The sequence below is a fragment of the Mytilus trossulus genome, chromosome 9 (genome assembly GCF_036588685.1).
Source record: "Mytilus trossulus isolate FHL-02 chromosome 9, PNRI_Mtr1.1.1.hap1, whole genome shotgun sequence".
Taxonomy (NCBI): Eukaryota; Metazoa; Mollusca; class Bivalvia; order Mytilida; family Mytilidae; genus Mytilus; species Mytilus trossulus.
The window spans coordinates 402,219-419,615 of NC_086381.1; the positions used below are offsets into that span (position 1 = coordinate 402,219).

The following is a 17,397-nucleotide window of genomic DNA, read 5'->3' on the forward strand; positions in this document are numbered from 1 at the left end:
CTCTTGGTGAAACTTGTAACAAGCAAGATTAGATGAATAAATATTATTATGTTGTTAAAAAAAAAAACAATCTGATACAATTTAGTATGCATTTACATTTTAACAATATGTCTGAGAAAGTAAAGCAAATATTACATATGTCTTTACTAATCTGAACTCAGATCGTCCTTCGGCTGCTCTTTTTTTAAATTAAGTCATTGACCCCGTCAGAAACCAACCAGTGATTCTTTGATTAATGACGGCAGATCATTGTTCTAATCAAAGAAGTATTCAAGTACTGTTTCATATAATGGTTCGGTGATCACTGGACCCGTATGCATAAAGCTACTTAAGTTAAGATTTTCCTTAGTAAACACTTAAGTTAACTTAAGTCTAAGGTACCTATAGAGCTTCCTTAAATTAAAAAAGATACTAATTATTTGTTTATTTATCGCTTAATATTAACGATCATCGTAATTTTCTTCAAATCACGTATTATCAACAAATCAAGAGATAACAGTGGGTAGTTAGGTTAGTACGCTCTGTAGGATTCTTTAGCTGCTACATAAATCGTGGGAGACGTCATTACATTTGTAGCATTAATCTAGTTCAGGTTTTTCGCTACATGAAACCCTCCTGGGAGGGTAATAATAAATTATCCTGGTCTCTTGTGAAGAGTTGTCACATTGGCAGTCATACCACATCTTCCTTTTTATAACGTATTGTTCATTTCGGTTGCACCTCTTGGAAACTAGAGTCGTGTCTGTATATTTTTTAAAATTTTTAACAAGTAAAGTGAAAAAATTTTCAAAGCATGGATTCACTTATAGGATCTTTGCATCGGAACGAAACACATTTAATTAAAAAAAAACAGTTGTTGGCATGACACGGGTTATGTTCTTCTCGTATATTTTATGATAGTATGATACTTAACCCCTAACGGGAGGAATTGTGCCTTATATTCATATGATGAAGACATAATCTTTCTGTCAGTTTAATTGAAGTCTGGAGCTGGCATGGCAGTTAACTACTAGAAGTCTTGTTTTTTATGAACTATTGTCATTTTATTTATTTCTTTAATTTGTTAAATCTTCTGACATTAGACTCGGACTTCTGTTTAACTGAATTTTAATGTGCGTATTGTTATGTGTATACTTTCCTACATTGGCTAGAGGTAGAGGGGGAGGATTGAGATCTCATAAACATGTTTAACTCCGCCGCAATTTCGCGCCTGTCCGAAGTCAGGAGCCTCTGGCATTTGTTAGTCTGGTATGAATTTTAATTTTAATTTCTTGTGTATAATTCGGAGTTAAGAATGACGTCCATTACCAGTACTAAAACACATATTTTTAAGGAGCCAGCTGATGGACACCTACGGATGCGGAAGTTTCTCGCTACATTGATGGCCTTCGGCTGTTGTCTTCTCTATGGTCGGGTTATTGTCGCTTTGACACATTCGCCATTCCTTTCTCAATTTTATGCATAACGCAAACTCTTAAAGAAGAGCAAAATAATTTCCAATCAAACTAGATACATTGTATGTATACAGCATTTTTACACCAATCAATATATAAAAATCTATAATTTGTTAGAAAGGTCAAACTTTTAATTTTCTTTATTTCAAAATGCATAGCATTGATGCGTTTTGTTTTAATCTGTGTAAAAAAGCGTTTAACAGAACGTTATATGTGTTTGCACATAACGTAATAGGTGTTTTCACATAACGTAATAGATAGTTGGACATAATGTAATAGGCATTTGCACATAACATCCATGGTGTTTGCACATAATGTACGCGGTATTTGCACATAACATAATAGTGTTTGCACATAATGATGCCTTTTTCAACATAACTTCATAGGTATTTGGACATAACGCAATAGGTGTTTGCACATTAAGGTAAACTATGTTTGCACATAGGGGAAACGATTTTTGCACATAAGGTAACTGCTATGGTATTGTTTGTTTGTTTTCGCCCCTCATTTCTCTCTCACTCGGACCAAATGCTCATTACAATACTTTTAAGGAAATGAGCTAGACAATTGGCATGCCTTCAAAGTTGTAAGGAAGTAAAGTAATTGATTCAGGTACATTATAAAGGCCAGCTTTCTTGACCTTGATCCCTGGGCCACCATCACCACTGTTATATTGTTTCTGAGATGCACTTCCTAATGAAATAAAGCATTTATTAAAGATGAATAAAAATGAAAGCATAAGACAAAGCAATTATACTAATGATAGGTCTACGGAAAGTAAACCATTATATTTAACATTGTGGTTAACAAATTCACGTTGTATCGTCTTATTTGTTTTCCAAGTATTTAATTTGTAACAAACTTATTAAGAAACTCTAATTTATTTATTTTATTTTGTCAAGCATGCATAGTACTTGTTCAATCGTCTGTGATGAAAGTCATCGTTTTACGTTCAAGATATTCAATGTCAATAGCATGGCCACATCTTTTCTATTGTTCTTAATCAACGATAGGATTGAATCACTTGGTCATAAAGAACCACACACCAGCAAACACAGATAAAATCAGAAATAGTATTCCCAGTAGACTAATGGCAATCTTTCTTCTTTTCTGAAATGGAAAGCAGATATAATTCGAATTTGAAAGAAATGTAACACTGTATTTATAAAACTTCAGAATAAAAGCATCAACAATTATCAAGGATACCACACATATAATGTATAAAACCAAATGTGCATTCGTTTACACAAGACTCACCAGTGATGCTCGAATAAAACAAATTGGAAAGTTTAATCAAATACGAATTTGAACAGCGTTGAAACTCGAATAAAAATCTACATTGGCAATAAATAAAATTGAAAATTTTACTGTAACCACTTGATAATAAGTAGGATATTTCTGTATTGCTTTCAACACTAGTGTAATTGTAAGTTTAAGTTTTTTAAAAAGAGACAAAATTTGATATAAACATGTTTGTTTAATTTTTGTACAATAGGTGAATTGAATAACAAAAATAGTTGAATAAAAGAACAGAGGTCGGCTTTAAATTACCAGCCTAGTAGTCAGCACTTGTGTGTTGACATGATATATCATTGATATATTCTTAATTTTGCTACATTTACTAAGTTCTTACTAACACCAGGTAAAGGTTACAATTGCCTAAGCCTTTTTTATTATTACAACCTTTCAGAATTTATGCGTTATAAAGCTCTATATTTTCTTTTTTAATTTGCACTGTCCTTATTCCAGCGTCACCGATGAGTCTTTTGAAGACGAAGCACATGTGTTGCATAGTCAGCACTTTTTTGTTGACATTAAAATGTTAATTTTTCTGTAAATTCAGCTATAAAACGCCCCGAAATGATAAATGTAAAACAATTCAAACGGGAAAACTAACGGCATTATTTATGTACAAAAGAGTTAACAAGTAACAAAAGTTATAAACATCAACAAACGACATCCACTGAAATACAAGCTCCTGACTAAAGACAGGTACTTCCAGAATGTTGCGGGTTCAAACTACAGATGGAGGTAATATGTGTGACATCACCTTAGGCGAAATACGACGGGACACATTAGTCGAATATTAACTATTGTCCCACCCTAAGCGCCTGCCTTCATCAATATGTCTTGGTTTTGTTCTTGTTTTTTTAATTTAAGCATAGTGTGAAGAATTTATGGGACGTTTGTAATAAGTCTCGTTGTTTTTCTGGGGTTTTTTTTGCTTTTGCATTACCGCTTTTGTATGTACACACCTTTACTTTTCTGTATATAATGCATAGATAAGATACATTAATAACCAAACTCACCTTTGATTTGTTTCTATCTTCAATCTTAATCAAGTTGTCTCCAATTGCTTGTTTACGTTTTTTTTGGACACACCTCTCCCTCATTTCAACAGAAATTTTTCGTGCATCATTGAGATCTTCTAAATTGCCAAATTTCAAGCAAAAATGAATATATTGCTGATAAAGATTGAAATGGTATTGGGTAGTCAGAAGTATACCACCAAATGTTGATTGGAGTTCAAATGCTTTTTTGTACTTTTGTTTAGCTTGATCAATGTTGTTTTTCGTGGGAAAGAGGAGATATGTTTCAGCAATTTCAAGGTAAATCATCATACAGATTAGCCAATCTTCTTTCATAGTGATAGCTATTTCATTTAAGGTTTGTGCTTGCAAAATAGCTTTTTCAAGACACTTTTGACTTTTTCCTTCCCGCCATTCAATAAAGCAGCATCTTAAAAGAGCGCGATTGATCATGCATTTATGATAGAGGGTAAATTTTGGCGCCATTTTTAAAACACCATAGCTGTAGAACAAAGTTGATGAACCCTCTCCTTGCATTTCCTTAAGCCTTTGTATGATAGTGTGCAGATTTTTAGTTGAAACATTTCTCTCTGATCTCAAAAATCTAATAATGCCATCGCGATGTTCTACTATAGCAGCAATTGGTAGGTAGTTTTTATAACTTTTTTTGAAATAATACTGCAACCAGACTGCGAGATTATATGCAAATTGACTGTCAGTCAGACTATCCATTTTTGTTTCATTGTTACCATATTTAGTGACCATGCTATTTGTCGATTCCATCCACCACTTATTTTTACTACTTTCATGCATAATACTTATAAGTAGATCAACAAGGAAAGTTTCCTTGGTACCTTTAAAAGGAGCAAATACTTTTTCCATATTTCCCCATTTTTCAGTTTTGTATGAAGCCAACTTGAAGTGTTTTATTTCATTCTGGTTTATCTCCCCATTAGAATATTTTTCAAAAAGTTCAATATCTCTTGAACTCCTGAATTTGTTTGCTACAAATGTTTGCACAAAATCCTTTGTAATTTTTTTTTTACTTTCTTTTACTAATCTATGAAATATATCCTCTGTGTCTTTTTGTAGAACGGAACAACCCTTTAGATAAAGCACGGGATCTGTGCTAGTGAATGGATAATCAGAAATATTTGGTTGAAACTTTATTAAATCGAAAATTGTATTTTTGGCTCGTTCTAGGTATTCATATGATGATAATTCTGCATTTCCATACATACGGAATGTTACTCCTATTGCACAACATAAAAAACTTTTATATATTTTCATTTGAAAAACATTTGTATCTAAATAAGAGTGAAACTTTTCTAAGAGAAGAGTAGCATGACTTAAGTAGCAGACATTTCGTTTGATAGATTCGATTAAACGAAGATCTAAATCCATAATGAAACAGTAGTGTTTCAAAAGATAAGATACTTCTTGTTTAATTTGTTCTTTTGTTTTATTTTTTCTAATCGCCAAACAAGTCATACTATGTATCGATATACTCCGTCGCTCACCATAACCCTTAACTACTGCAACAGAATACTTGCTTAAAGTAATAATAAGGTTATTTATTTCAGCCTCTTTTTCTCCTTCTGATAAAAAATCGGGTAGTAAACTTTTAAGAAGCATCACCGATATGTTATCGTACACAAAATACGGCGCATAGCTCAGCACACACTGTACCTTTTTTGTGAGATCATTTTGCAGTCTTTGTAGTATTAAATTAAATGGCTGAAAAACCAAGGCAGCTCCTAAAATATGTTCGGATATTTCATCATTTTCTAACAGATGTATATAATTTTCTATAGATGTTTGGGTATTTTCTATATAAGTAGCTGCAAAAGAAAGCGCTAACGGCAAACAATCTAGTTTGTTGGCTAATGTTATGACGTCCTCCCTACTATATTCTGCAAACTCAAAAAACGAAAAAGCTTCAGTGTCCGTCATTCTATTCATTTTCATGCCGTACTTTTTGTATTGAGTGATCATAAATCTTTGGTTTGACGTACCTATGACATAAATGTTTTTTGTTTGAATTACCTTTTTCAATATCAAATCAATAACGGGTTCTTCTGGTGACTCAATATCATCTAATATAATAAGATGATTCGTGTCGTTCATGTCAGACATTCTGACAAAGACCATTTTGATCATATCATGAAAACGCGAATAAATACCCCCTTTATTGCACATTTCTCCGCTGTCGATTTTGAGATTTGTCATCAAAATAGATAATGACATAGTCATACTTTGCATAGAACTACATGGAATTCGCCAGATTGTAGCAGAGGGAAACGTTGCAGAAAATTGATTTGCATATGCAAATGAGGACTGTGATTTTCCTGAACCATTTGGACCTGAAATATTAAAGATGTATCATAACACAAAAAATGTTATTACTGATTGTAACATATTTTTTTTAACTTTAGTTTATTTAAAAAGATTAAGGAAAAGAACACGTATAAGAAAGCTGAATTTGTATCTAATATCATCAATATTGTAGTTAATTTTTATGCCGTTATTTGTTTTAGGTACATTGAAGAAGTGACGGTCCTACTTTTGCGTCAAAATATTTTGTCAAGTAAATAGACAATATACATTGTTGAACAAATGTAGTCCGATAAAAATGTTTGCCAACTTTTTCGTCAACTGTAATAAAAGAACATATCCACTTTTGTAAAGTCCCAAGTTTAAAAAATCAGAACAGATTCGTTTAACAAATTCAGAATTGCTAAATGTGCCCAACAATCTATCCATGATGTGTCAAGTACATGGTGTTAAAGCTAAAGGAAGTGTTGAAAAACACATTAGCTTATAATGACTTAATTTCAAGGACAAAAAATAATTGGGACAATCAAACCATTCTATGATAGCAGCTCATCAACTTCAACGTGAATGTTTTATTGCTCTATATTAAAAGTTGTAAGAGGAGTAGATTATCCAAAATTGGTACCATCCTTTGAAAAATCTGCTTAGGAAAAGCATGGTAATATAAGGGAAAATCCTTCACAAGTTTTATAAACACAGCGGCACAACGTGAACGTCTGTGCAATCTTATTTCAGAGATCTGGGTTGAAAATTGAATAATTGATTACACAAAAATGTGAAGACTGTCTAACAACTCGCCAAACATTTTCAAACTATAGACCGGTTTTGGACTTCCTCACCTCCGACAAAAAATGTCACAAATGTTGACATAATAAATATCTAAATATATTGATAAACCTAGTTTGTGCTTTGTTTTGTTATGAGACGTAGGACTCTTGTGGGCTCTTTAAAATGATTCAAAATGCACATACAAATGTGAATAAATAATCTGAGGCAATGGAACTTTGCAATTCAGTGTAAAATCAGTCGGGTAGATCAGTCTTCCTGTTGGATAATCAGTAGCTTTTTACCTTCTGCAATAATGCCATGTTTATTTGCAACTTACCCTACCATTTAAATGTTATTCAATAATGAATTCAGCGTTATTTATCAACTCTCTAGTGTGTATCATGACTATGTAGAATTTCGTATTTTTCTCCCATTTTGTTATGAAGGGTTAAGATTATTACCTTTGACAAGGACTATGCGGTTCTTCTCAATTTTTTCAACCATTTCCCGAAATTGAATAGTTTCCTTGAAATTATCAACGACTTTCATACATGTTTTGTCAAAATGTTCTAAAATAATACAAATAAAAAAATAAAACTACAAATTCATCAAATACAAAGGCAACAGTTATATACCGCTGTCCACATTTCGTAAATCTATGGACAAAAACAAAATCGGAGTAATAAACTCAAACTGAAGGAAACCTATTAAATATAAGAGGAGAACAACGACACAACATTAAAATGTAACACACACAGAAACGAACAAAGAAACCATTTGTGGTCAATAAATCTTTTGAAATAAACATTTTATTATAATTTCAAAAATTTAAAAGATTTAAACGTTGAGTTATTGAATGTTTCATTATGGCTGTACATTAGAATAAGTTATGGATATTCATATAGTTCTTTAATATTTAGAATCAAACTAGAGTATTACACAAATGACATAGATGACATAGACGTTTGCTAGCATCCCAATCTTATTCAGTTCTTGCTTGAATACCAATGCTTATTCTGCGAGTAAAGCCGTAAGCATTTAGTGTTTTACTCTCCGGAAGTTCCAGCTCCGATCAGAATACTACTCTACAACATGATGGACTTTAAGAAAATAGATCCAGATCGAAAATGATCACTGTGAGGAGTTTGCATTCAGTTGTAACATAATGTCAACGTTATCAACAAAAAACTTGGGGCTTGTTATCACAGTGTTGTTTACAATTAGGATGAAATTGTTCTTATTCTTATGTTTCGGTTGTTACTTTCATAAACCCATAGCTAGTGCAAGAACAGCAACGAATTAAATGAAACGCAGTTATTGATCTGAATAAATGTTCCAACCACGTACATTTGTTCCGTTAAGTTATGTTACAACTAACGCGAAACCAGGCAGGAGGAACAGATACGTTGTCCGTTTTTCTTCGACTAATGGATTTGATTATCCCTCTAGTATATGCATGTAACTCAGTGGTAATCATTCCTTCCTTTCTATATTTATTTGTTTTTTTGTTTTTTTGCTTTCGACATTGCAATAGACGTTTGCTTTCTCGTTTGAATTATTACTTGATCATGTCGTGGCCTTTTATGGCTTAGAATGCGGTATGTTGTTAACTATTGAAGGCAATACGGTAACTCATCGTTACTTACATATATGTCACATGGTCTTTGGCATTGATATTCTCGTTTTCAATTCAAATCTTCTTATTTCATTCGAAAATATATAACAAAATTAAGGTTGTAAAATGTTTGGTGGGATATGCAAATCATCCAATCAAGACATTATTTGACCTACCGAATTAGACTATTTACCGGATTTGTAATCACATAAGCAACACGACGGGTGCCGCATGTGGAGCAGGATCTGCTTACCCTTCCGGAGCACCTGCGATCACCCCTAGTTTTGGTGGGGTTCGTCTTGTTTATTTTTTAGTTTTCTATGTTGTGTCATGTGTACTTTTGTTTTTCTGTTTGTCTTTTTCGTTTTTAGCCATGGCGTTGTCAGTTTATTTTAGAGTTACGAGTTTGACTGTCCCTTTGGTATCTTTCGTCCCTCTTTTATAATCATAGCTGAATTAGTTTTTTTCCGAGAATAATCATTTCATAAATAAAATTGATTAATGTTGTCAGTAATGACGTGATGAAAGCCATAAAGTAAGTTAAATTGACCCACTAACTTACAATGTTCCTGAAATAATTATTAAAACAACATATGACTTATTTCAAGAATCTTCGTATTGTGATGGCTTCAAATCTTCCCTCAATGTTTTTTATTCAGAAGACTAAAATCCGAGAATTTAAGAACCAACGGCATACAAATTCTGCTCAAACCCCGAAAATTGAGACCCACATACATAAATACTTTCACAGTAAGTTTTTTGATTGGTCTCACAAAGTGTATATATTTATAATATTTATAAGTACGTCTGAGTTAGTGACAACCCTACAACAGATGTATCCATCGGATCGCCATCAATGATGGTGATACATGGCTGTGTACATAATGTATATACAACTCGTCTAAACATCAACCCAACAATGTTAGATCTGTAAATTTACATTCGCAAATTATTTGCAAAAGTAAATTTACAGATCTAACATTGTTGGGTTGATGTTTAGACGAGTTATTTATAATATTTATATATGGCTTCCTTTGTAAATGAATATCAATTTGTGTTTTTTAACTGTATATCCTAACAAAGCAACGGTTACTGCAATCTTATCAAAATTAAATTCATGTAACTATTGAAACCGTTCTGATATTCGCGACAAATCAGAACGGAAGCAATTTGTGGAATTATTTTTATTTCGATTTTATCTTTTTGTTATAGTCTTTGAGGTGGTTTTGTGTAAATTCTGTTTCATATGAGGACATATAAAATAGTTTTTGGGGTGAACGAGTTGTTCCTATTGGACTAGCGACTATCTGTTTAAATATTTATCTTCCAAAAAAGTAAATAAAATCAAGCATTTTTTTTTATATCACCTTAAGTGTATTTGTTTCTGCGATTCTTAACAAAATAATATTTTTCGTGACCTAAATCAAGGTATCTACAATGTCCATTTATGTAGAAAAGCATGACCTAGTGACATGCATATTAAGTTACCAGTATCGAAAGGATGTAAAATTATGAAAATTGTTCATACTATTAAACAATATACATGTAGCAAAACATATTCAGATATGTCAATCTAAGTACTGATAAAGACACAAATTATGCTTTGTTTCTTTAAACTTCGAAAAAATTAAAGGTAAAATATGAGTGAGGGCATTTATTCAATCAGCCTCCATTTTCCCAATTACTTCATTTGCCTTTTATCAAAACTTTTATTGTTAACGACTACGTGCATGTTATTTAAATTTTCTCTGATCATTTTCAATTTTCTCCTAACTTAAATTGAAAAAAGGAGGGGAATATTTATAAATTATATCACAGTTAACATACCTTCCTTTGATATATAATCTACATTTGTCGTTGAATCTGTTTGAAAATCATCAACAGAAACAAAACGTTGTATAGCAGTGTACGACGAAGTTTGAATGAATTGTTTTACATGACCCCGGTACTCATCGTCTGTTCCAATATTGTTGTCCTCCATTATCTTTATCAAGTCACAACCTGTTGTTATCCTGTCATGATCACTTTTCGATACTGTTGACTTCACGTCTATTATTACTTTCTGAACTGATTCTACGAAATATAGGCAATTAAATAACAAAATTGAAAACGCAAATAGGAAATATTTCAAAGAGACAAGAACCCGACCAAAGAGCTAATTACAGCCGAAGGCTACCAATTTGTCTTTAATTCAGCGAGAAAATCCCGCACCCTCAGGTGTGCCACAGCTATTTTCTAAATAAAAATGTGTAAAAGTTAAGTGAAAATTGACGTCAAACTAAACTCCAAAACCTATAAATGAACTCAAATTAATAAAAACATACAAGACTACAAGTAACAAAGGCCAGAGGCTCCTGACTTGGGACCTGCGCAAATATGCGGCCGGATAAAACATGTTTAATAATAATATTAATAATAAAAATTTATAGAGCGCCCTATGTAAAAAATAAAAATTAGTCTAAGGCGCTGTACATTCAGCATGGTTATAAAAACAAATCAAAGACAAAACATAAAACATACACTGTGTTAGATTCAAGTACTAACATAAAATATAAACAAAAAAGCCTACCATAATATAAAAGGTCAATTAAAAAAAAAAAAAAAAAAAAAAACATTTTAAAACAACATATTGAAATTTTATTACGTTTCGAGAGATCTCAGCCCTCCCCTTTACCTCTAGCCAATATAGAATAAAGAAGCACACAGCAAAACGCAGAGTAAAGCTCAATTCAAAAGAATACCGAGTCCGATGTCAGAAAACAGGTAACAAAGAAAATAAGAAACTAAGCAAAAATGACAATGATACAAAAATTAACAAAGGACTACTAGCGGTTACCAACATGTCAGCTCCATCTTTGTAATTGTAATGCTAAATAAAATCCAATTTTAATGGCACATCCGCAATTTAGTTCTAGCATCACCCATCCTTACCAATGAATTCTTAAACTGATGACAATATGGTATAGCTTTTTAGATGTACTAAATTTTCGGTATCAACAGTAAGAGTAAAATAATAAATTGATAATCATTCGGAAATTTGAAAAAAAACCCAGTATATTCACTTCAACTAGATTTTCGAAAGTTCGTAGTTCAATAAACAAATGATGTCAATCTGCATGAAAAAAAGAAATAAATTTCAAACCTTTATTCTTTTCTGCTTCAGGAATTGTGAATACTATAATATCAGCATCAACAGTTTCGTTTTTGCTCCTTTTTTCTATTTGTTACTTGTACAAAAAAATAACCAAACAACCATGATAATATTATAGAAACATACAGTCTCACATTTAGGTTTGAAGCGTGCATTTGTCCGACGAACGTGTCTTTCAACTACTAAAACAGACGAAAAGGCTACCGATAGATAGATACCGTATTGGTCAAGAGGTTTAAAAATATGAAACGGCGTACACTAAAACACGTGATAAACAAGTAAACAATGAGTAACTAGTACCTAAATATAGATAAAAACAGGACATTACTTCAAGTTCATTAAAGTATCATAAGTTCCTACTCTTTCATTGGCATACATTGTTTTGCTTGAGTAATATTGAAATCAAATTTAATGCCTGATAATAAGTTGCATTTGGTGATGTCCTAATAGAAGATAAAAGCTTGGAATTATGAATTAAATAAATGGAATATATATTGATGGTTTTCAGTGGTACAAATATTCAATAACAGATAACCAGAAGTGTTGTTTGCAACTTTACGGTTGGGAAACCTAAATTCAACACCTTCGGTTTGTATACATACACCAATTATAATCATTTTTTTATATGCATCGCAAACCCCGTAATATCGTATCATCTCGTAATCATAGAAATTGAAACCTTACACTAAAAAAAGTAGCTTAAGTGTCAAACACGATTATCATAATAATCAAATGACCTGAAATAAGCCCACAAAGGTTCAGGACGTGACCACACATAGTAGTCCAAAGGGAGCTTGCAAATTAGGGTTTCCTAGAGGGTTAATAAACTTTAATTATGAAGTACGTAAATGAATGATGGAGTTGAGTCAACAATACATTCTTGTCACCATTGATCTTTACTAAATTATTTCGTCGTGTTTCGTCACCTCCTCATAGGCTATATTGTATGTACAATACATTTTCTGTTTTTCTTTTGTTTCCAAGGTCATTACCAAATTGAAGTATGAAATGGATTGCGAATCAATCTGGGATACCAATAATGTTCTCGTAGAATAGGCATAGCCTTTTTTCGTGTTTTTTTCAAAGTAATGAATTTGTTTGCATTAAGACATGTGATATGATTTAATAAGGCATTTGTGTTCTCTGTTAGATTTAATATGCTGTATTATAAATTAGTAAATAGAAATCTATAAATGTAAAATTCATTCATTTTTACTCTGAGAGTGAAAAACGTTTTATTCTGGTAAATTAAGGATTTCTGAATGGCAAACGCACTTATTCTGTCGTATCTATAATTCAGTGCGTCATACGAAAAAAAATATATATACCTTTGATTTGCTTGTTTTTATATATTCTCTTTCTTGCAAAGATTCCTATAAATAAAGCATGTAAATGGTAAATAAATTATTTTTAATTTGATAACTATACACATGGATTAAGTATTGCAACACCTGAATTGTTTAAACCTTGGAAAATCAGCTTCATGTTTTGGATACATGTAGAATATGTTAAGAAAAATACTTGTAAAATAATATTTAAACATTGTTAATGATAACATTTCCACTAAAAGGAATAAAAATGTTTCATTAAAAATGTTTTAATTAACTACAATTTTGATACCAAAATGAAGTAATTTTTGTACATAAAAATACATTTTACAACTTTAACTGTTATCGAACAATAGAATGCCAGACATAAGATGGTTATTCACATCATTGTTATTCTTTATAGGCCAAAGAATCAATACTTCGTGAAGCCTCCATTCACATGGACAACCATCTCTTAACCTCTTCAAATCATGCCTGCCACTAACCGACGTATGTGTTGCTGAGGAAATTGCAACCATTCCTGGTGACGGGCATTGTTATTCCATGAAGCGTGTAAATTGGAGTGTCCTCTGGCCACTTACGCCACATAGTGACCCTTATATGCTAAATATGGTTCAAATCCGGACCACGATTAGGCAAGGGAAGATAAACCGACATTCATTGGAGCAATGAGTCAGCCTCCAAGACGCTAATTTCCAACGTTGGTGAGTTCTGCGCCATTAGATTCGGGTCACTGTATGTCAGTTCGTAAGCAAAGGTCTCCAAAATGGCCTTCTCGGACGATAACCAGTAACTATGAATCGATTTCGAACAGTTCTTGTATAAAGTCGCCTGTAAGGCAACAACTACTTTTATAGGATTGTACTGTTTGCAAATGGTTTCTGTTTGGCCTAACTTTATTCTTAGGCTTGGTTTTCCCTGGCTGATGTTTAAGAGGGTCTTTCTGATCTCGGTATGTCTGCAACATCATGTTTTGCCTGATTTTTATTCACAAAACGACTAATAGCGGAATGGTGATGACCAACACTATGTGTAATTTGTCTGCTTCTCTCATGCTGATAATCTGTCATCTTGCTGCAATTAAGAGTTGCGGAAGACCCATTACATGGTCTCAATCACTTAACTTTACAAACCTAGTAATTTAAGGTGTTAAAAACGATGAGGATCAAAACCCCTATTTTATGGTTTACGGGTTCAGTAGCTGCATGTGGACAATTTAACTTATCGAGTCGTTATTTCTTGATATATAAATAATGTTTAACTAGTTCTTTATTAATGAATTATAACTTTAAAAAAAATAGAGGGTGTTTTTTTCAATTTTGAATTTCAATTTGGTGTTGCAATACTTTTGTCCATGTGTATATATTGTAAATATTAAGAGAGAGTATGTCGATCGCCAGAAACAACAAAAAGAAGAAGAAAAAACATATTTCATTCAATGAAAAAACAAACCATATATGTAGAACACATAGCCACCAATGGCTATCCTGTAATATGTCTGTAGAGGTCGTTAACTATATTGTAATGTTTTTACTCTTTTCCTGTTTACAAATTTCATAATTTCAAAAGTTTAGATTAATAATTTTAAAGCGTTTTGTACTTAGCACAATAATCAACGTTTACAAAAACGTTAATGCCGACTTAATATTTTTTTGAAATATTGATGGACATTGATAGTTTGAATTAGATGAAGTAACAATGATATTTATTCAGTATGTTCTACTTAGATTTTTGCAACGTGTTCTTTTATAATACAATTACAATTTGCCATGCATTTACACTAATTAATCACTGTGTGTTAACTAAAGCTAACATTATTTTTTTTATATAAAATAAATCTTTTATTGCACATTTCTCTGCTGTTTTTACAACTTACTAGACTCACAGCATTCAGTCGCGTATCCCTGTAAATTAGTAACAGTTGAACAAGAGAGATATCTAGTAAATATGTTTAGTAATACAATTCATTGATTTTAACAAAAAAAATTAAAAGTTTTTATCATATTACGCAATTAGGGAGTTGTACTATCTATTGTCCAACATCGTATATAACATTGTTTTCATATGTAATTCCTTTACCACAAACCTGTCAGTTTAATTGACATGTGCAACAATACAAAACAGACCAACGGAAATGGAAAAAAAATGTTCAGCATATTAAATCCAAAAATGTTATTTCAAACATCACATAATTACCTATTTGTAATAGATGTCTATCCTTTTCTGTAACTTCCGTTTGCATGATTTTTTCAGCCATATCTTCATGAACACAGTCATCCTTTAGTGATTTTAGAAAGTTCAGGTATCCGTCTTTAAATTTGAACATAAGTGTCCGTAAAAGTTTCCTATTAGTTTCTCGTGGTGTACGACAGGCTTTTAGTACCTCAATGTGTTCAGGACTCAAAACACCAAACTCTACAAGCTTATCTATGGGTTCTATACTATCAAGATCTTCAACTATAATTTTGTAACATTTTTGTAAACGAACAGAATCATCCTTGATATCTGCAATGAAGAAAGGAAGATAACTAATAAAATTAAATATTCAAAAACACCCTCATGTATAACAAACGTCGACTTCCAAATCCTTACAAAATCATAATAGCATAAGAACAAAACTCTTAACTTTTCCTACATCTTAATGTTTTTGTCTTCCTTATAAACATTGGATGTCTTTTGAGATGTTGGGTTATTCTTTTATTATATTATTACCTATGAATATAATTACGTGCACTAAATAACGTCGCTAAGCTACTGAGAATAAAAACACTAACTTTTGGTTATCATCTAAAGTATTAAAAATTTCAGCAACACAATATAAATGGTTTCTAAAATCATCATAAAGAGGACATCTTAATAAAAAATGCGCTTCATCTTCAATAAAAACGTCACATATATGGCATACTCTGTTTTCTAAAACATCATTTTCATATCTCCCTGTTACAATCATTAGGGGAGCAGCACCACATCTAAATTTGGCGAAAGCATTTCTGTGACTGAAGGGTAAAGCTATTTAACAGTCTTCCTCCGGTTTAAAATTCTCTTTAAACAGTCTGTAAGTTCGTAGCTTATTGCCACCTCTGCCTGATATCGATTTATTCGAATTTAAAACAGCATGACAATTATCGACATGCTTTTCGTGTAATTTTGACATAACATCATTTACAACATAGTTAGTGTGCATATTTTCAGGACACGGTAAATGACTTTTTAGGTCACAGAAGGTTTCTTTACTAACAAATTCCAGTGTTTAACACACTTATGCTTAATACTCATACTATCAGCCCACTTGTGATCTTTTGTATTTAACCCATTTCAGCTCATGTTATTTAATCTACACAACAAGAGAATGATACTTTCCCACTGCTTATGTGTTATACCTAAGTCTCCAGTAACTGTAGCATTTGGTGCATATTTTCCTACTCCGAGAAAAAATCTACAAGCCCTATTATGTATGGAGTTAATACAAGGATATGTTTTACACCCCATATACCTTCTCCATATTCGATTATAGGACAAACCAAACTTTCCTATAATTTTACAGATACATCGAAACAAACACCACCTAAAAGTTTACACTTGAATTTTTTATTTCAGTGTTAACCATGTTCTGGAGAGCATTCTGTTGAAAAATCTTATATGTGAATTGGTCTGCAGACGACACTTCAGCATTAGAGTAAGTATCAACTATTGTCATGTTTTTTGTTGTTTTGGCCGCAAAAGTTTACAATTTGCCATTGTGCCGTCTACATTTTGCACAGACAATAAAACATCTCAACTCTATTTGCCCTGGATTTATACACATCAGAATTCAGTGTCACATACTTAAACTTTATAATTCTTACCAATATATTTTTTGTACCAGCATTCCAAGGGACATAACCCTTTTTGAAAACATTTTTAGGTATTTTTTTATTACTCTTTCTCCCATTTTCTAATGTAAAATACAAGAAAGAGGACTTTTTGTGTAAATCTATTAGAAATATACTGTTATGAGTAAATAAAAAGACTTTGATACCAGTACCGATAAATGATTGACTGAAAGGGAAGCGTTATTTGTCACACTAGGGGAACAGACCAAAAACTCAAGTTACACATAAGGGCTTATCGAAACTTCCGTGTAGACTGTTAACATTTATAGAGACAGTTCTTTCAGCTAAAACACTTTAATTATTGATTTAACATTACATTTATTTCATTTTTGTGGGAAAATAATCACATTTGTTTTAATTTTTAGACAAAAGATATCAAGTTTTAATGAAAAAGGAAGGATGGAGGAAAAAAGGACCAAAACAGACTAAAACAGACCTTCAAATGAACTCTTAAAGGTGCAATAAAATTGTTTATCATCTTAAAGTTGTCTTGTGAATTCTATTTAATTGTTTGAATGCATAGATCATGAGTTTATGATCAGATATCAGTCAACACTGCATTTTAT

The 17,397-nt window shown here is 32.0% G+C and overlaps 1 protein-coding gene across 1 annotated transcript in view; it reads right to left on the reverse strand.

Moving 5' to 3' along the window:
- Positions 1-2,179: 2,179 nt before the first annotated feature.
- LOC134684253 (uncharacterized) overlaps positions 2,180-17,397 on the reverse strand; it is a 52,713-nt gene continuing 37,495 nt past the window's right edge. Inside the window, exons 5-10 of the mRNA XM_063543514.1 lie at positions 15,156-15,464; positions 12,960-13,004; positions 10,308-10,553; positions 7,327-7,434; positions 3,764-6,126; positions 2,180-2,564 (exon numbers count right to left, since the gene is read on the reverse strand). Coding sequence (XP_063399584.1) covers positions 2,475-2,564; positions 3,764-6,126; positions 7,327-7,434; positions 10,308-10,553; positions 12,960-13,004; positions 15,156-15,464 — 3,161 coding nt within the window. The 3' untranslated portion in view covers positions 2,180-2,474. The remainder of the gene's footprint in view (positions 2,565-3,763; positions 6,127-7,326; positions 7,435-10,307; positions 10,554-12,959; positions 13,005-15,155; positions 15,465-17,397) is intronic.